This window comes from Leucoraja erinacea, chromosome 20 (assembly GCF_028641065.1).
Source record: "Leucoraja erinacea ecotype New England chromosome 20, Leri_hhj_1, whole genome shotgun sequence".
NCBI lineage: Eukaryota > Metazoa > Chordata > Chondrichthyes > Rajiformes > Rajidae > Leucoraja > Leucoraja erinaceus.
Genome location: NC_073396.1, coordinates 27,332,242 through 27,352,242, shown reverse-complemented (window position 1 = coordinate 27,352,242; position 20,001 = coordinate 27,332,242). Strand labels below are relative to the sequence as shown.

General features: G+C 42.8%; 1 protein-coding gene across 3 annotated transcripts; it reads left to right on the top strand.

Moving 5' to 3' along the window:
• Nucleotides 1-200: 200 nt before the first annotated feature.
• nubp2 (nucleotide binding protein 2 (MinD homolog, E. coli)) lies at nt 201-18,284 on the top strand. 3 transcript variants are annotated; one of them, XM_055651721.1, is made up of 8 exons: nt 201-333; nt 4,649-4,761; nt 6,334-6,532; nt 8,778-8,932; nt 10,608-10,718; nt 14,437-14,506; nt 17,254-17,404; nt 17,631-18,284. In XM_055651721.1, exons 1-8 carry the CDS (start codon nt 216-218, stop codon nt 17,716-17,718), a joined length of 1,005 nt encoding a protein of 334 aa, XP_055507696.1. In that variant the 5' UTR covers nt 201-215; the 3' UTR covers nt 17,719-18,284. The 3 variants fall into 3 exon arrangements, with proteins under 3 accessions (XP_055507696.1, XP_055507698.1, XP_055507697.1); XM_055651723.1 differs by having other exon boundaries at nt 17,254-17,414; XM_055651722.1 differs by having other exon boundaries at nt 17,254-18,284.
• Nucleotides 18,285-20,001: the final 1,717 nt, after the last annotated feature.

Genomic DNA, 20,001 nt, shown 5'->3' with positions numbered 1-20,001 from the left:
GACCCGCCCATCCCCGGCGCCGACGGGCGTCCAGTTGCCGGTTTTGACGCCGGCGCCGTGACGTTGCGGGCCAGCGCGCGCGCTCGTGACGTGGACAGACCGTTGGGTTGGGGGTGGGGGGGTGACGCGTGAACGTGCACGCCAGCGCGTGATGACGTTGGTGGACCGTCGGGTTGGGTTTTGAGGAGGAGGTGGCGAACGCACGCAGCCGCGTGATGACGTCCATGGGCCGTTGGGGCCGCGCCCGCGCACGCTGTGACGTACGGGTCCGTCGGGACCGCGCACGTTCCCGTCGTCGCGCTGAGCAAGCGGGCGACATGGAGATGGCGGAAGGTAAAGAGAAACCTCGTCCCTTCGGCCCGGCGTCGTGAGGAGGAGGGAGGGGGGATTCAAGGTCAGGGGAGAGACGTGTAGGAAGGAACTGCAGATGCTGGTTAACACCGAAGATAGACACACAATCGTGGAGTAAGTCAGCGGGCTAGGCAGCGAAACTTTACCCGTTCCTTCTCTCCAGAGATGCTGACTGACCCACTGAGTTACTCCAGCACTTTATCTATCTGCATATGAGAGACTGCAGGTCACTGACAGAAAAAAAGGGAGACGTGTTGCGTTTGATCATTGTTGTCGACTGGCTAAGAGGGGTTAGTGGGTCGAACGTGGTGGGGGGTGGAACTACATTTGGGTATCTTGGTCAGCATGGACGTGGGCCGAAAGGCCTGTTTCCATACTACGTGACCCCTTGCAAGCTTTTTGCTCTGCTGCAATGGTGGTTATGTCAGGGGTTATGGGGTGAAGGCAGGAGAATGGGGTTGAGATCAGCCATGATTGAATGGTGGAGTCGACTCGAGTGGCCAAAATGGCCTAATTCTGCTCCTGTAACTTATGAACATGAATGGGTGAGTGAAGACCCATGTGCATACATACACACGCAGACCAACGTGATGGTTGTCAAAATGGGAACTCAATCTTTTTAAGCAATTTTACATTGGTTGATGTAAAAAAAAATCTTATTTAGACTATCTAAAGACAGTGTAGTGGCTCAGGTCAAGCAAGGACAGTGGATGAACAGGGAAAGTAGATAAGAGGATATTTAGCTGGAGGGACCTTTGGTGCATGTAGGTGGGTCATGTAAGTTCCCTTATAGGCACTATTTATGATGATGCTACCATCACCACAGAACCTCAAACAGTGGGTAGGTGGAGACCTGACGTGTCCCTGTGTTCAGAGGTGGCAACGTTGAGGCATATTTTGTCAGGATGTAAGACTAGACTTTCTCAGGGTCGGTATACTTGGCAGCATAACCAGGTCTTGAAGTGAATGGCTGCAGCAATTGAGAGGAGGAGAGGTTATTATTCCATAAGTAGTTAGATGTTGTCATTAGCATAGGTGTGTTTAAGCAGTTCAGAGCAGTACAGCTTTTGTTTTTTTGGTTGAACGTTTATAGCACAAGTACTTTGTATTTTAATTGTAATCATAAGACATCAGCACTAAAAACTGAACATGTTTGAAGAAAGGACTTGACCCGAAACATCACGTAGGGCTCTGTAGTTAGACAGAGCCCTAGTGAGACCACATCTGGAGTATTGTGTGCAGTTTTGGTCCCCTAATTTGAGGAAGGACATTCTTGCTATTGAGGGAGTGCAGCGTAGGTTTACAAGGTTAATTCCCGGGATTGCGGGATTGTCATATGCTGAGAGAATGGAGTAGCTGGGCTTGTACACTCTGGAGTTAAGAAGGATGAGAGGGAATCTCATTGAAACATATGCGACTGTTAAGGGCTTGGATACGCTAGAGGCAGGAAACATGTTCCCAATGTTGGGGGAGTCCAGAACCAGGGGCCACAGTTTAAGAATAAGGAGTAAGCCATTTAGAACGGAACGGAAACATTTTTTCTCACAGAGAGTGGTGAGTCTGTGGAATTCTCTGCCTCAGAGGGCAGTGGAGGCGGGTCCTCTGAATGCTTTCAAGAGAGAGCTAGATAGGGCTCTTAAAAATAGCGGAGTCAGGGGATATGGGGAGAAGGCAGGAATGGGGTACTGATTGGGGATGATCAGCCCTGATCACATTAAATGGCGGTGCTGGCTCGAAGGGCTGAATGGCCTACTCCTGCACCTATTGTCTATTATCACCCATTCCTTCTCTCCAGAGATGCTTCCTGTCCTACTGAGTTGCTCCAGCATTTTGTGTCTATCTTCGGTGTGTAACCAGCATCTGCAGTTCCTTCCTATACAGACTTAGTAGCTATATAATACAAGTCAGTGCCACCCTTCACCTGTTTCTATGGATTACAACTGAATGTAAAATTGTGTATGCATTGGGCTAAGCAAAATGAGAAATGTACGCTGTAGTTTGGGAATTTCTGGCCAGTTAAGCGTGCAACTTAAGGCCGTGTCCTGATCGTGGAATTGTGTGTACCTGAGGCCATAGTGCAAAATAGCTTGAACTTTGTCTCTACTCCTCTCAAATACAATTCCAATTCCTTTTGTGCTGCAACAAAGAGGCTCACATCATCTTTCAAGATTAGTGGCAATTGAACTCCTGAACAATTGAAAGCTTAATTTAGTAATTTGATGGTAATCTCATTTTCTTTTCAAGAAGAAGTGCTGTAGTGTTTTCTAATCCACACTGTTGTCCTATAAAATCACCATGAAAATTTTATTGTTGGATTTAGATCAAATGTTGACATGGTCAGTGAGTGTACATCACTGAAGAAGGGTCTGTCCTGCTGAGTTACTCCAGCTTTTTGTGTCTGTCTTTGGTTTAAACCAGCATCTGCAGTTCCTTCCTACACATTTCTGCTGCTTGACTGGCTGTTGTTCCAGTGTATTTGTTTCAGATTCTAGCATCCATGTATTTAGTATAGTTTAGCGATACAGTGCCCAAAAAGGCCCTTTGGACTACCAATTCCACACCAACCACTGATCCCCACTTGCTATCACTATCCTGCACATTTCTTTAGCCCTGTTGAGGCTGGATTACTCCGGAAGATCTATATTCCTCACACTATCCCGTGCAATCTTGCCCATTAACTTCTCACATGGTTTGAAATATCTGTTTTTTTAACCCTATCCTATCCTATCCCATCATTTGTGTTGCTGATATAGGGCATGTTCATCTGTATTATTTTAAATGTTATGGAGGTATGGTCGATTTTTATTCAAGAGTCTACAGTTAGAAAACATAGAAACATAGAAATTAGGTGCAGGAGTAGGCCATTCGGCCCTTCGAGCCTGCACCGCCCTTTCAATATGATCATGGCTGATCATCCAACTCAGTATCCCGTACCTGCCTTCTCTCCATACCCCCTGATCCCCTTAGCCACAAGGGCCACATCTAACTCCCTCTTAAATATAGCCAATGAACTGGCCTCAACTACCCTCTGTGGCAGAGAGTTCCAGAGATTCACCACTCTCTGTGGGAAAAAACAGTTATTGTGAATCTGGCAATATTTCCCATCATTTTCTACTTTGATTGTTTAAGATGTCAGAAGATCGTCTGAGTTGCACTGATCTCCGTTGGGGCAGAGAGCACTTCAGCCGCACCCACTCTCCTTGACAGGGAAATAGATGGGATCTACTTTCCGTGTTTTGATTGTTGACTAGTCATTCTCTTGCTGAAATTATGTGAATCTAGAAAAGTTTGTTGAAGTTAATTGAGTTCTGCAAGGGAATGATGCAGTCAGCAACTTAGAGATAATCTAAAGTGGTCAGAAAAGAATCATTTAATCATAATTTTCTTTTACCATTTAAAGGTGCACAATCTTTATTTTAAAAGGTAGATTAATTACTAATGGCGAGGCAAGGAATTACAGATGGTGGAATCTTGAGGAAAACAAAAAGTGCAGGAGTAACTCAGCGGGTTAGGCAGTATCTGTGGACGACATGGATCAGTGACATTTTGGATTGGAACTGTTCTTCAGTGTAATATTGTTTGGAAAGGAAGAAAACCAAAAATTACATTGACACCAAAATCATCTCATAGAAACAATGTATTGGAAGTAATCATTGGAGTTTTAGTTTTACTATTCGTATTTTGCCAAACTCCTTAAGGCAATGCGGGGCTTTGATTTAGACGACAAATTCAAAGCCTTGGATTACCCCATTTCATATTCCTTTATACAAACCTTTATATCGTTGAATTATAAAAATTCTGTTATGACAGTCGCTATCTTGTACATTGGCAAATTGTCAGCTGAACATCAAGATACAAGGTAGACAAAAGTGCTGGAGAAACTGAGCGGGTACGGCAGCATCTATGGAGCGAAGGAAATAGGCAACATTTTGGGCGAAACCCTTCTTCAGCCCGAAACGTTGCCTATTTCCTTCACTCCATAGATGCTGCCGCACCCGCTCAGTTTCTCCAGCACTTTTGTCTATCTTCGATTTTCCAGCATCTGCAGTTCCTTCTTAAACATCAAGATACAACATTAGGCTCTACACTACATATTTAATGAATATATTGGGATATAGATCTATGCAAGTTTTCACTGAGAAGAGGGAGATTCCTTAGTTAAAGTGTGGCACTTTATGCTTGGGGCTAAATGTTTGTAAGACACTCGATTTATTGCAGACAGTTTGTCCTGCAAACTGGACTGTCTTGATTGTTTAGGTTTCTGCAATCTTTAAGGACTTTACTTTTTTTTGCAAAGATAATCTGGCTTCTGTTGATCATATTCTGCTGGTTCTATCTGGCAAAGGAGGAGTAGGAAAAAGCACCATAACAACAGAATTGGCCCTGGCGTTGAGGCATGCAGGGAAGAAGGTAAGGAAAAATAGCATGTTCATTTATTTGTGTTCTTCCCCCCCCTTTTCTCCTCCCTCACCCCCCCACCTTCTCCCCTCCACCTCCCCCTCCTCTCATCCCCCATCCACATCTCATCCCTCACCCATCTTGATCTTAAAGTTTAATGTATTTTTGCTTCATGGTTCTGACGAAGGATCGCTGACCTGAAATATTAACTCTTTCTCTTTCCATTAATGTTGCCTGACTTGCTAAGTGTTTACAGCATTTTCTTTTTATGTCTAATTGTATGTTATTTGTATGCTTTCTTTTTTAATTAAATTGCACCCTTTTTGTGAGATTTCATGTCTCCATGCCCTCTCCATGAACCGACCTAAATGTTGATTCTTGGAATGCAGTTACTTTAAATTTCTTACATTTCTTATATGTCGATACATTTTTAAGATTTGCAATTGAGAGCGTTTTTACAGAGCTAAAAACGGTCATAATACCATGTCTTAAGTTGATCAGTTGATTAAGTGTCAGTAAAAGGTAACTTTCAAAAATCTTTTTACTGGATCTCACACACGTGAAATTAGGGGAATTCCAAAGCTTTTTTAGGGAAACTACTTCCTATTGCCAGATGGTTCTAGAACAGGTTTAAAATTTAGAGCAAGAGATAACAAGGGACAATATATGAAAAATATTTATACTCCGAAAGTCTTACAATTGATGGAAACAGAATGAAGGGAATAGGGTTGTTCTACAAAGATTCAGTATCGACTCGATAGGCTGAATGGCCAATGCCATGAAAGTTCTATTTTGCTCAGCTTTTGAATATATTCAATCAAATATAAATAATTGAATGCTAAGGGAATTAGAGGATATTGGGATATCTGGGAAGGTCAAGTTGAGGTAGAAGGCTAATCTGCACCTAAGATAGACACAAAGTGCAGGAGTAACTCAGCAGGTCAGGCAGCATATCTGAAGAAAAAGGATGGGTGATGTTTCGGGTCAGGATTCATCTTCAGACCCGAGTTACTCAGAGGTAATCTGTACCTTATTGAATGATAGAATATGCTTAAATAATGTGTGGTCCTCTCCTCTTTTTATTCTTTATTCTATAGCCAGTTGGCAGACAACTGGTTCTCAAAAATTTATTTGTGATGCTCTTGAACAATCTGCCAGTGCATAAGCAAAACTACTGCACATCTCATGGCCAGTTTGATTGAAACAAGGACTTCACTGTTGAACAGGGCATTTAAGGCTACTCTTTGTTCCTGGATTCCACTGTGCGACTGGATAGTTTTCTGACATGAAATACTTCCAGATGACTGAAGCCAAGTCATTTTAAAAAAAAAATGTTGGTAGATTAGATCTAATTATTTATATAAGTTTCCATTTTCAAATACTTGTAAAATTCGTTTTCTTTGGTGATGGGAGGAGGGAGGCACAACTGCCGTCTTTTTATTCTGAGCCAGATCTGAATCAGAAACAGTTTTTAACCAGAAATCTTGCATAAATTTACAACCTGAAATCTTTAGTTTAATTAATCAGCGTTTCCAAGTTCTCTCAGTTTCTCATTTAAATTTTGTTGATTGTGTTTTATTGTAGGTTGGAATTCTGGACATTGATCTATGTGGTCCCAGCATCCCGCGGATGCTGAATGTTCTCCATAGTGCCGTGCACCAATGTGATGCTGGATGGGTACCAGTTTACGTAGACAGCGATAAAACAATGTGCTTGATGTCAATAGGCTTTCTCTTGGAGAGTCCAGATGATGCTGTGATTTGGAGAGGGCCAAAGAAAACAGGTGATCTCGTATTACATTGCAACATAACAAAACAATCTTGGTCTGTGGCCCAGTAATCAATGATTACTTAGAAGTGATTTATACCTGTTTGGAACTTTCCCTCAGCAAGTTGATACCATGCTGAGTGGAAGCTGTCAGACCTGCGACACAGCTGGCAGAGCCACTACCTCACAGCGCCAGAGACCCAACTTCAATCTTAACCATGTGATTGAAATGATTCAATTAATTGTCATTGTCAGTGTACAGTACAGAGACAACGAAATGCATTTTTAGCATCTCCCTTGAAAGGGAGACACAGGGCGTCGCGGTGTGCCCGCGCCTGCCGCCGTAATTACATTCCATTACACACAGGCAAAGGTGGGTGAAGTGTCTTGCCCAAGGACACAACGACAGTATGCACTCCAAGCGGGATTTGAACCGGCTACCTTCCGGTCGCCAGCCGAACTCTTAGCCCATTGTGCTATCTGTGTGGAACTTGCATGTTTTTCCTTTGACCGTGTGGGTTTCCACCAGGTGTTCGGGATCCCCACACATCTCATTGCCCCTTGTGGTAGATGAATGGTAGAATCTGGAGGAAATTTATGTAAATCTGGAAACAATAAAGTTGTATTAGATTAGCGCAGGATTAAAGGGGTGATTGATGATCAGCGTGGACTCGGTTGGCCAAATGGGCTTGTTTCCATGCTGTATACATCTACGGCTATGACCTTTTTGATCAGTACACCATTGATTTTGATTAGAAATTAATTTTTTGGTCATACAGGTAATACAGGACCACCACCGATTTTCCGGCAACTGGTGGTCCGGCAGCTTTTATCTGGACAGAATTACCCCCCCCCCCCCCCAGTGGTCCCCTTGAAAACGTGTCTCTTAGGCCAGATAAGGCAGCCAATCGTCAGGTTGAATTTGCCCCCTTCAGTCAGGGCTCTGGAACTCTGACCTCACCGGAGCTGGCAGATCTGTTCCCATAGTCGACTTTGTGGGCCGGTATCTCAGCCCACGAAGGCCGTAGCCTCTGCGGGTCCGGCAAAGCAGATAAATCCCCCAAGGCTCTGGTATCAAGGATGCCGGAAAATCGGTGGCGGACCTGTGTCATGAAATGACTGGAATAGAATTCAATCAAGGATCTCAATACTTGGAATTCAATCAAAGCATCTCTTCAAACTGACATTTCCATTATTAGATGTTTAAATGAGAGATCTACAGTTGCACTTCAAACGTAGCACTTGAGAGTATTCAGTCTGTAAAGGATTAATTCATAACTTTACTTTTTTGACCGAGAGCCAGCAATTCATAAATGCTTGCCAGCTCACAAATTGTGTTCAAGAGCAAGTAACCCTTTATAGATCTTGTGTTCTGTACAGACATAAAATTATCCAAGTTTAATGAAGCTGTAACTCAGTAACGCAATGCATAATGAATTGTTTGCTGTTATGATCTTATTACTAAATTGCAACATATTAAAATTTATTATGAGAAATGCAGAGAAATATTGAAATTCTGTAGACACAAGTGACTGCAGACGCTGAAGCCTGGCCTCAGTGGTACGGTAGGTGGTATGTGATTACCTCTCTCAGCTCCTGCGACCTACATTCGATTCTGCTACCAGCTGTTTTCTCCCACATCACGAAGGGCAACAACACAGTGGTGCCGTTGGTAGAACTGCTGCCTCACAGCGCCGTAGTCCCGAGTTCCATCCTGACCTCGTGTGCTGCCTGTGTGGAGTTTGCACGTTGTCTCAATGACCGTGTGGTTTTGCTCCGGTTTCCTCCCACATCCCAATGATGTGCGGGTTTGCAGATTAATTGAACTATGTAAATTGCCTCTGAAGTGTAGGGAATGGGGCAGAAAGTTGGATAAATCAGAACTATGTTGATCAATGTTCAGCCTGGACTTGATGAGCCAAGGGGCCTGTTCTACGCTATATCTTTAAACTTTAAACAAAGATGTGAAAGGTGTTAAATTAATTGGCCACTGTAAATGGCTCCTAGTGTATGTGGGTGGTAGGAGAATGGGTGGTGTTAATGGGCCTGTGTGAGAAGGTTACAAGAAAATATTGGGAAATGGGATTACTTGGAAATAATTGGGAAATGGGATTGCTCGAGAGCTGATGGGCGAATGGTCACCTGCATTGTAATGGAATGTGAAATGATTGGAAGATTAATGCTGGATAGAACATAGGACTAATTGAGCTGCTTTGAATGTCCTCTAAATGTATAAATAATTGTGTGATTGTTCCATTTAGCTCTTATCAAGCAATTTATTTCGGATGTGGCATGGGGCGAACTTGACTATCTGATTGTAGACACTCCTCCTGGAACCTCTGATGAACATATCTCGGTGGTGGAGGCCCTTCGCCAGCATAAACCTGATGGAGCTCTCTTGGTTACGACACCTCAGGTGAATTTATTAAGGGATTTAACCATTCTCTTTCACAAGCTGTTTCTCCTCTTTGAGCTAGATTAGGATCAGGTTAGTCAGGATCAAACCCGGGTCTCTGGCACTGTAAGGTAGCAACTCTACCACTGTGCCGCCCCAGATAAACCAAAAACGGCTGCATTATAGTCAAAATTAGTTTTCCATTGTAGTGCGATTAACATGGAAATGTAGCATTTTCTAGTTTGAAGCTAGCTGCTTGTTTCAGAAATATCCTAATTTCTTCTTTATTCTGGGGTTTTCCTATGTCTTTCTCCAATTTATGCAATTAAACCTGTATTATATACTGAAGTGACATAATGCAATGGTGTTTCATCTTCATCAGTGATTATGACATTGAGGAATTTGGGACTTTTCCGAGTATCACTGTAATCGGGTGTATTTGTTAAATGGGATTCACCGGGCGCTCAGCACCTCCTTGGTTCCAGTTTTTGCTGAAACTGCCCTCTAGTGTCATCAATGATTATGATAACAATTCCACAAAGCTGGTGCTATTTCGAAAAAGGCACCATGTGCTGGAGTAAGACAGCACGTCAGGCAGCATAACTGGAGAACATGGATAGGTGACTCGAAATGTCACCTATCCCAATTTCATCTAATTTAATACTACAGTATTGGATTTACTACCTTTCATTTGATAAAATCAGTTCCACTCATATCTGGTCTTGCAATTTAATCTATTCAGGGCAAACATTCAATATCTGTTTTTCCGTTCTCTCCAGTAACAGTTTTTGTAGGAAGTTAAGTTATTTTACCCAGTATTGAAAGGCTCATTCCCTTCAATTTACCCTCGTCAGAGGGGGAGGGGGAGGTTTGCTACATGCGGTGCATGGTAGTAGATAGTTCTCAGTGATGAACTTTGTCGGTGCCAAAACATGGCAATGCTTGTGTGCTGTCTAGATGAGGTCAACTACATGATTGTATGCAAAACAAAGCATTTCATTGTACCTAGGTACATGTGACAGTAAAGTATAATTGAATCATGACATGGTGTGGAATATCATTTCAATTTCCTCCATTAAGGGCTGTGACATTTGACATTGAGATCAAGTCTTTCAATTCAACGTTGTTTCTATTCCTAATTTTTATGAATTCAAAATTGGTGCTGCTAAATTGACCCCAGAAATGAACCTACCCTTTTCTGCCCCTTAGAACTAATGCACATTTTTAATTCCACGCTTCTGTGCCTTTGTTATTATAATTTTAGTACATATCTCATAGTTTGATAAATCTAACCTAACATGTACTCCTCAGGCATTACCTCTCAGCTTTAAATATGCCTCATTAGACTCTCCATGACACATACTTTTGCACCATAGTTTCATTCCTTAGTTTGTTTCTTCACAGAATCCTAAAGCAATGAAATCCCTCTCCTACTTAAAACCTGGAGACTTCCAATTGGAAAGATTGGTTCCAATTAATCATGAACTTTTTTTTTTAACCTAGTTCATTTGGTTGGGGAAAAACACATTCTGTTCATCCTGTATTGTGATTCAATAACCAGTGATAAATCTGTATTTATCATGTGGTTTATTCATATCAGTACTTTGGTGATGAATATTGACCAAAAATAATGTTTTATTTTATGTGCAAAACTATATATTACCATGTTCTCGAAGTGTTTCTGTTTCATTAACAGGCAGTGTCCATAGGAGATGTAAGAAGGGAACTGACATTCTGCAAGAAGACTGGCTTACCTGTCATAGGAATAATTGAAAACATGAGTGGCTTTGTCTGCCCAAACTGTTCTGTGAGTATGAGCTCAGATTGAAACTGTGGGTTTATTATACCACATTGATCACGTTTTGTGATCTTGTATGTTGAATAATGATGATGGCCTGAATTTTGCAGTGAGCAGAAAGGAACAAACAAAGCTGGGCACGAGGAGTTAACAAATTCTGCATTGTGGATTTCTCTTTGCTAATATTCTTTAATGCCAGTCATTGCTTTAACAGAATCTTTGGTATCCTGCATCAGTGCTGCCATTAAGCTGGTTGAACAACCATTTGTGTCATGTTACAGTAATTTTCTTCGACTGAAAGAAAGCAACATTGTCTTTTACTACTGTGATAGTTTAAACATTTTACAGAATGCAAAATAAAGACAAAACCTATAGGGTTCAAATGGTAGCTTAAATATCACACAATGTTTGGGGGAAAAAAGCATTTTAAAATGTGTTACCTTCTAATATGTTCATGAAGGACTTCCAACCCCATAAACAATATGTTTTAGGACCAAAGTTTGTCTCGCACTAATAATGGACTTGAACCACTTTAGAAAATTGTGCAATAAATGATTACAGTTTGAAGATGCCTTCCATCAAGAATAGTTTGTGAAAGCCAGACAGTTTCTTCCTTTCAATTGATTCTCCTTAATTGCTTTAGGGAAGGAAGGAAAACAATGACTGTCTGGGAAGAGTGTTGAGTTAATGACACAATTTTCTAGTTAGATTATGAAACGTGTAGAAATCCCCAATATTCTCTTTACATCACGATGCAGAGATGACATATGTTGATAATTTTACTTCGGAGTCACGTGAGTGATTCCTTGAAGAACCCGCTCAGCACGCATGCGCGGCATTACATTCAGCAGAGCAACAGCGGCGCAGCGGGAGTCAGGCGCTCCCGCTACGGAGGTGAAAGAACGGACCGTCAGGTAAGCTGAGGTCGGGTTTTTCTTTCACAGGGAGCCTTCTGCTTTCAGGCAGAGAAGAAATGCTCTTGGTCAAACTTGCCCCCCGCTCGACTCCACGGAGGAGCGTTCCATCTGGGGGGGACAGCAACAAGGCGGTAGGACCGTTTACCGGGCGATCCGCGATTCTCCGACACCGCGTCCGAGCCCAGCCCGCTAGCGCCTGAGCAACGGGCTGGAAGTAAACCCATGGAAGAGGCGACCGGCCGGTGGCTTCCGACTTGTCGGACGGGGACGTCTCTCCACCCGCCCGGGGGAGAGACAGCCGCTGGAGCGGCTCCTGGAACAGGAGCTCCAGCGAGACGCGCTTCGTGAGGGGCGCTCTCGCAGGGGGGAGTTCAGGCACTCCCTCCACAGTGCCTTCTGCACTGTCCATTGCTTCCTCTTTACCCGAGGGTAGCTTTGGTGACCAGGACTGGGCTGGTGAAGGCTGAAGATCTCGGGAGTATGCAAGGGGTGCAGGAACAGGAAGAGCTGCTAGGTGTGGTGGACCGCTACGTGGCAACCCCACGTGCAGGAGGCAGTTCAAGGCCCTACAGGAGAGGTGGTCAATGAGGTATACAGCTCCAGAGAACTGTGAATCCCTTAAAGTGCCGGCTGTAAACAGCCAAAAGTGGGGGCACGTTGGGGCAAACATTCGGAACCAGGAGCTAAAACTGCAGCGGTCCTCAGGCTCATGACGTCAGCCATCACATCGTCTGCTTGTTCCGTGGACCAATATGGAGATCATAAGACCTGCCGTAAAATCTTAAATTTGCGGGGTTGTGCAAAACCCCAGCCACTGAGCCAGACCCACTGCTCTCTGGCAAAAACCTCACAAAGCACATGAAGGATATGGTGAGGCCTTAACAAGCTTTCGGTCTCATGAGAACGAGCATAACCAAAAACAATAAGCAGCAGCACCCCATCGCGTCCATCAGTCGACGTCTACCATATGGGACTGATGAAAGCTCGGGGTCTGCATTCTATCACCGAAAGTCTTCTTTAGACCAGGGCCCAGAGCGGACCCCATGGAAAATGTGCGACCCCTCAACGTCACCGCCACGTCAGACGACGTGCAACACTCGTTGGACCGGCAGGAAACAAAAGAATACCCATAACCATGGAGGTAGGTGGGTCTGGTTCCTACCAGCATATAGAGTAATACTAACACACGGGAGTCTATCGTGAGTGATAAGTATATACTCAATGGCATTAGTGGATACAAATACAATTCATAGTAGAAAAATTGCCACCAGGTCAACATTCACCCCAGAGGGTATTTTCCCCTCTCCGTTAAAGAAACGAGAGGGACAAGCTGAACTGGTGAGACTAATTACAAAGGGTATCATGGGAAAACCTGAACCCTTGCAATATATTCACTAAACCCAAACAAGATGGTGGATGTCGCATCATCATTGACTTCACTAAATATGTTTGTTGAGTATATCCATTTCGAAATGGAAACAGTTGTTACTGCCAAACAACTACATTCCAAAGGACAACAGGCCATGGGGTCCCACCCGCTGGTGGTCAAACTAATGAAGGGTATTTACAACTCTAACCCCCTAGATCAAGGTACACCCATACATGGGATGTCAGTGTGGTCCTGACATACCTCAGGGGATGGCCACCAGCCAGATCCCTCAACCTAGAACAATCTATGCTCAAAACACTCATGTTGATGGCACTTGTATCTGCACAGAGGGTCCAGTCACTACACCTATTGCGACTGGACAGCATGCTCACAGCTCCAGACCAGATCTCTGTCGTTATCCAGGGACTGATCAAACGGAGCAGACCAGGAACACCTAATCCAGTCGTGGAATTCCGGGCTTACCCGCCAGAACCACGGTTATGTGCCATGACCCACCTACTATCCTACATAGACACAACCAAAATATTCGAGGGAGATGAAAAGCCTTGTGGGTCAGTGATAAAAAACCTTATGGTCGGGCGACGAGCCAAACCATTTCGAGATGGCTCAAGCAGGTGCTAAAACTGCTGGATAAACACTAACATTTACAAATTTTATTCCACCAGGGCAGCATCCACGTCAACGGCTAAAAGAATGGACTTGCCTATAGACCACATCCTGGCTACAGCAGGATGGTCGGGGGAAAGACCATTCAGAAATTTTATAATAAGCCGTTGGCAAAACCTGTTTTATTTGCAGGAAAGATTTTACAGACTGCAAATATTTAATTTAAGCCCGGGGGAGCAATTTAATTTCTTTGTTGTTATTGTTAAAAAATACCATTGTGTTTTTCTACAAACAGATTCATTGGTTGATTACGATAACACACTTCCTCCCTCAAGGACTTCGGCAGTGCGTGAAGTAATAACTGTTACACGGTTTGAAATCACAGAGCTTTGAAGTCTTCACGGAATCACTCGCGTGACTCCGAAGTAAAATAGTAAGATTAAACGAGAACTTACCAGTTTGAAGTTTGATCTGTATTTTACGAGGAGTTACGATGAGGGATTACGTGCCCTCCGCTCCCACCCTCAATAATATGGGTCAAACGGATAAACTGATGTCTCCTTGTCTTTACTATGTTTACTTCAATAACTGTGTCTATCTGTGATTCCACACCGCTGCTTTGAAGTATGCAGCGCATGCGTGCTGAGCGGGTTCCTCACGTAATCCCTCATCATAACTCCTCGTAAAATACAGATCAAACTTCAAACTGGTAAGTTCTCGATTAATCTTACTATTTTATTGCTCTTTCATGGCTTGTAAAGGGATATTGTTTAGTTGCTTCAGATTCTTGACTGAATAACTAATTACTTTTCAGGAATGCACTAATGTATTTTCCAAAGGAGGTGGAGAAGCACTTGCTGAGCAGTCTGGGGTCCCCTTTCTAGGTGAGCCTCCAAGTGAACATTAAAGTCTAATCTCTTGTCTAATCTCCTCCAATTATCTTGATAATATTTATGTAAAAGTAGATTTCTTTGCAAATAAGATCCATTTTAAGAACTTTGCAATTAAATCATGTCAGAATTTCTATAGATTTAAGGAATAACATTGAGAGAGATACATTTTGTAATTGATACGATTTTCTGTCTTATTTTCTTATTTATTTTGTCCTATTAAGTCTCTGCCGGCTCTCAGAGCAACCGCTGCTTATTTCCCCTGTAACCTATTCTCTTCTGCATACTCAGCAATTGATCCCCTGTCCTCCCAAACATGGCCACAGGGAGAATCCAAGGTCAAGATTGAACCAAGGTTAGACACAAAATGCTTGAGTAAATCAGTGGGACAGGCAGCATCTCTGGAGAGAAAGAACGGATGACGTTTCGGGTCGAAACCCTCCTTCAGTCTGAAGAAGGGTCTCAACCCAAAGCATCACCCGTTCCTTCTCCAGAGATGCTGCCTGTCCCACTGAGTTACTCCAGCATTTTGTGTCTACCTTTGATTTAAACCAGCATCTGCAGCTCTTTCTTACACATTGAACCAAGGGTGTTGGAGCTCTGTGACTTGAGGTCCATATGTCATACCTGTTTAATAGTTATAGAGTCATAAAGTCATACTGCCGGGAAACACAGCCCTTTGGCCAAACGTTCCATTTAAGCGGGTCCCATTTACTCACATTTGACCCATTAGAATAAAAGGACAAACCTTTAGAAAGGAGATGAGGATTTCTTTAGCCAGAGGGTGGTGAATCTGTGGAATTCATTGCCACTAATGGCTATGGAGGCCTAGTCATTGGGTATTTTTAAAGCAGAGATTGACAAGTTCTTGATTAGTAAGATTGTCAAAGGTCACGGGAAGAAGACGGGAGAATGGAGTTGAGAGGGGAAGATAGATCAGCCACGATAGAATGGTGGAATAGACTTGATGGGCCAAATTGCCTAATTCTACACCTATGACTAATGAATTTATGAACATATTCGTCCAAACCTTTTCTATCCATGTACCTGTCCAAATGTCTTTTAAAATTGTTATTGTACCTGCCTCAAACTTTATTTGATAGCTTTTTCCATATACTGTACCCACCAGCCTCTGCATGAGAAGGTTTCTACTGGAGGTTCCAATTAAACCTTGCCCCTCTCACCTTAAACCTATGCCCTCATGTTCTGGACATCCTTACCCTGGGGAAAGAATATGGTTGTTCACTTTATCTGTGCCTCTCATGGTTTTGAACACCCCTTTGGTCATTCCTCGGCCCCCCCACGCTCCAGTGAAAAAAAGTCCGAGCCCATCCAGCCCCTCCTTACAACTCAAGCTGTGGAGAACTGGTAACATCCCAATTAATTTTTTAATGCTCAATGACATCCTTCCTATAGCAGGGTGACAAAACTGCATAATATTCAAAATGTAGGTGTGTTCTACAGCTGTAACATGATGTTCCAACTCCTGTACTCAATAGCTTTACCAATGAAGGCAAGTGTGCCAAACACCATCTTTCCCACCCTGTCTATCTATACAATTACTTCCAGGGAACTTTGTATCTATCCCTCTAGGACTCTGCCTTGCCATCCTTTCCAGGATCCTATGATTTACAGTTTAAATTCTGCCCTGGTTTGACTTAACATTCAGACAGGTACATGGATAGGAAAGGTTTAGAGGGATATGAGGCAAACGCAGGCAGGTGGGGACTAGTGCTGATGGGGCTCCTTGGTCGGCATGGCAAGCCGGACTGAGGGGGCCTGTTTCCGTGCTGTATGACTCTAAGACTAATCCCTTGTGATGATCTGGTTCACTGCAACGATCACTCTTATGCTCTAAACTTCCAGATCTAAGTTGCATCATGTGCTCCACTCACAGAAATGGGAAAACCAAACAGAATGTTGTCTAATTATTACAACACAGAACAGTACAGCTCAAGAACAGACCCATCAACCCACTATGTGTCAAGTATGATGCCAAGGCCAACTATTATCTGCCCACACATAATCTGTTTCCTGCATATCCACATACCTATCCAAAAGTCTCTTAAACGCCACAATCACATCTGCCTCAATCACCACCCCAAGCAGCACGTTACAGGCACTCACCATGATCGGTGTGTTTAAAAACAAATTGTGCTGCACATCTCCTTTAAATGTATCACCATGAAGCTATTCGTATTTGAATTTCCCATCCTAGGTAAAAGGTTCTGACTGTCTATCCTCTCTATGCCTCCATAATTTTATATACTTTTATCAAGTTCCCCTGCAATCTCCAGCGTTCCAGAGAAAGCTATCAGAACTCGGCGGGTCAGACTGCATCGTGCAGTCACTTGTGTTTCTGTTGCTTTTTCTTTTTCACTCCAGCAACCATTCAGAAGTTTCAGTCAGAATAGGACTGACAGACAAATGCAGAGATGAGAGAAATTGCAGGGAATTTCAAAGCTTTTAATGGAAACAGACATTAAAAAAAATATGGACATAATCACATGAAGACCTAGTGAGTTCAGATTTGTACGGGCAGCTCCCACCCGGGATGTTCAAACCCATTAATTTTAAGTTTAATTTTGAAGTTGGAGAGTCTATGCCCTCTCCTCATTTGCAGCTATTCTCATGGTCAATAGCAATGTCTGTATATGTTGCTTTATTGAAGAAATTGAATTTGATTTAATGTATGTCCTCTTATTCTTAAAATATCAATGTATATATTTTCTTCTTCTCAGGGTGTGTTCCTCTCGATCCACAACTGACGCATAGTCTGGAAGATGGTCGAGATTTTATCCAAGCCTTTCCAAAGAGCGCAGCCTTTGATGCCATTAATAAAATAATGGCAAAGATTTTAAACAATGATAATGAATTTTCTGCACACAACACATGAATACACAAAGAATTGTAGATGCTGGTTTACTACAAAAAAGACACAAAGTGCTGGAGTAACCAAGCAGATTAGGCAGCATCTCTGGAGATCATGAATAGGTGACGTTTTGGGTCGGGACCCTTCATCATACTTCAGTGCAGTCTGAAGAAATATCCCAATCTGAAACGTCACCTATCCATGTTCTCCATATAAACTGCCTGACCCACTGAGTTACTCCAGCACTTTGTGTCTTTACATGAACCTAGAAACGAATCTGTCATTTAAGCTTTCAAGCTTGTTCTACAGTTCAGTGAAACTATCGCTGACTTGAGAGCTAATGTCTTTGCCCAAAATCTCGTGATAATAATCTCATGATAATGTATCAAAATCTGTCACGGCATTTAAAATCAATAATTGACTTGTCGCCAGTTGGCATTTGTGGAGGAGGATTTTGTACCTCCATAATATTTTGAGTGGAGAAGGATATCTTAACACTTGAAAGAACTGCCTTAATTTTCTAGACTGTCCCTGACTCTTAAGTCACCAGAAATAGTTTTTGTCTGTCTACATCGGTCAATTCCCCAATAATATCTTGAAAACAATCATGTTTTCTCATCATTCTTAACTTCCAGGGAATACAATCATTCCTTACTAGCAATAAATATCAAATATTGTTCTTTGTAAAATTTTTATTGGACAGCATGAATGGAGGATTGGAGAGCAGAAGCATTTGGATTCCCTGGGATGTGGTAACATTCCTGGGATATAGCAATATGATGATGAATATTTATTCCAGAAATGGAAATATGTTTTATAAATACTGGAACACAAATATCTTTGTAATGCTGACTGAAAATGTATATTAAAAAATAAATGCTGTGCACCCAGTTAATTTTATGAATATGCTTGAAGATCTGTAACTTGAGCTTTGTGGTAAAGACTACAAGACATTCTGTTCTAGGTGCTAACATAAGTGCACGAGGCTTAGCTGTGTTGCCCTACGAGAGGCTAAATCTGGGAGTTATCTGCTTGCGCAGAATTGGCCTGATATTTTTAACATCAGGTGTATCGCGTAGAACAGTGGTTCAACTAGCAATTTGAACTTTTTCAAAATGGCATTTTTAAATTGATATAAACATCGGGCATTAAAGTTATATGACAATTGATTTCTATTTTACAGGCGCTCCCTGACATACATAATAGGTGACATAATGTAAACTCTCACATAAGCAATTCTTTAAGCCCACTGGTTTATTTCCAAGTTGTGTGCCTTGGTGGTCTCTGTAGCAGCACGCTACTGCACATGCAGCTGTTTCCGCATGCCAGTCTTGTGGATACTCGTATGTAGTCTCCACGTTGGAGCTTCCCCAGTGATCTCTGTGTTGGAGCTCCCATCGTGGTCTCCACGTCGGAGCTCTTCCCACCCCTTGGTCTTGCACTGGGCCTACACAGTACAAATAGTAAATTTACGCGTACGCTGTACCACTCCCATTTCGACTTGCGTAACATGACTTGCGCAAGGGTCCACGAGACGTAACTCTTGTCGAGGAGCATCCGTAATAGGCTTTCAAGTTAGATTTAATATCACTTTCTATATTCAAAACTTTCCTTGATTGAAGCATATGTAAAAATAGCATGTTATTTGGTAGACTACATTGTACATATCTCTTATTAAAAAAAATAAGATCCCACCACTGACCACATCTTCCCATCTCCTCCCCTTTCGGCTTTCCGCAGAGACCACTCCCTCCGTAACTCCCTGGTCAATTCATCCCTTCCCACCCAAATAACCCCCTCCCCGGTACAGGAAATGCTACACTTGTCGCTTTACCTCCTCCCTCGACTCCATCCAAGGACCCAAGCAAGCTTTCCAAGTGAGGCAATATATGATTACAATCGAGCCATTTACAGTGTATCAATATGTGATAAGGGAATAATATTTAGTGCAAGGTAAAGCCAGCAAAGTCCAATCAAGGATAGTCCAAGGGTCACCAATGACATTGATGGTAGTTCAGGACTGTTCTCTGGTTGTGATAGGATGATTCAGTTGCCTGATAACAGCTGGGAAGAAACTCCCTGAATCTGGAGGTGCGTTTATACACTTCTATACCTTTGCCTGATGGGAGAAGGGGGAAAGGCCAGGGTGCGACTCGTCCTTGATTATGCTACTGGCCTTGCCAAGGCAGCGTGAGGTATAAATTGACTCAATGGAAGGGACTTTGGTTTGTATAATGGTCTGGGCTGCATCTACAATTTGCTGCAATTTCTTGCGGTCTTGGATGGAGCTGTTCCCAAACCATGCTGTAATGCATCCTGATAAAATGCTTTCTGTGGTGCACCTGTAGAATCGACGGTGATGGAATTGAATTGAAGATGTAGCTACTATGGCATCATATTCCCTGAATGACTGATTAGGATTTGAAGGTTGAGTTCCAGTTATGGCTCATTTTCAACTGGTTTCATTTGAAGGAATATTTTGCTGCACTTACGCTAATGTATTTGAAAGTGAAGTTTAATTTATTTTAGAGATACTGTGCAGAAACAGGCCCTTCAGCCCACCAAATCCATGCCGACCAGTGATCCCTGTGCACTAGCATTATCCAACACATTAAGG

What these genes read in the sequence shown, in the direction of transcription:
- nubp2 (XM_055651721.1), top strand. Translation starts at nt 216, where the DNA reads ATGACGTCCATGGGCCGTTGGGGCCGCGCCCGCGCACGCTGTGACGTA. An exon ending in TGAGGCATGCAGGGAAGAAG is followed by an intron (nt 4,762 to 6,333) that starts GTAAGGAAAAAT and finishes GTTTTATTGTAG; the next exon opens with GTTGGAATTCTGGACATTGA. An exon ending in TTGTCTGCCCAAACTGTTCT is followed by an intron (nt 10,719 to 14,436) that starts GTGAGTATGAGC and finishes ATTACTTTTCAG; the next exon opens with GAATGCACTAATGTATTTTC.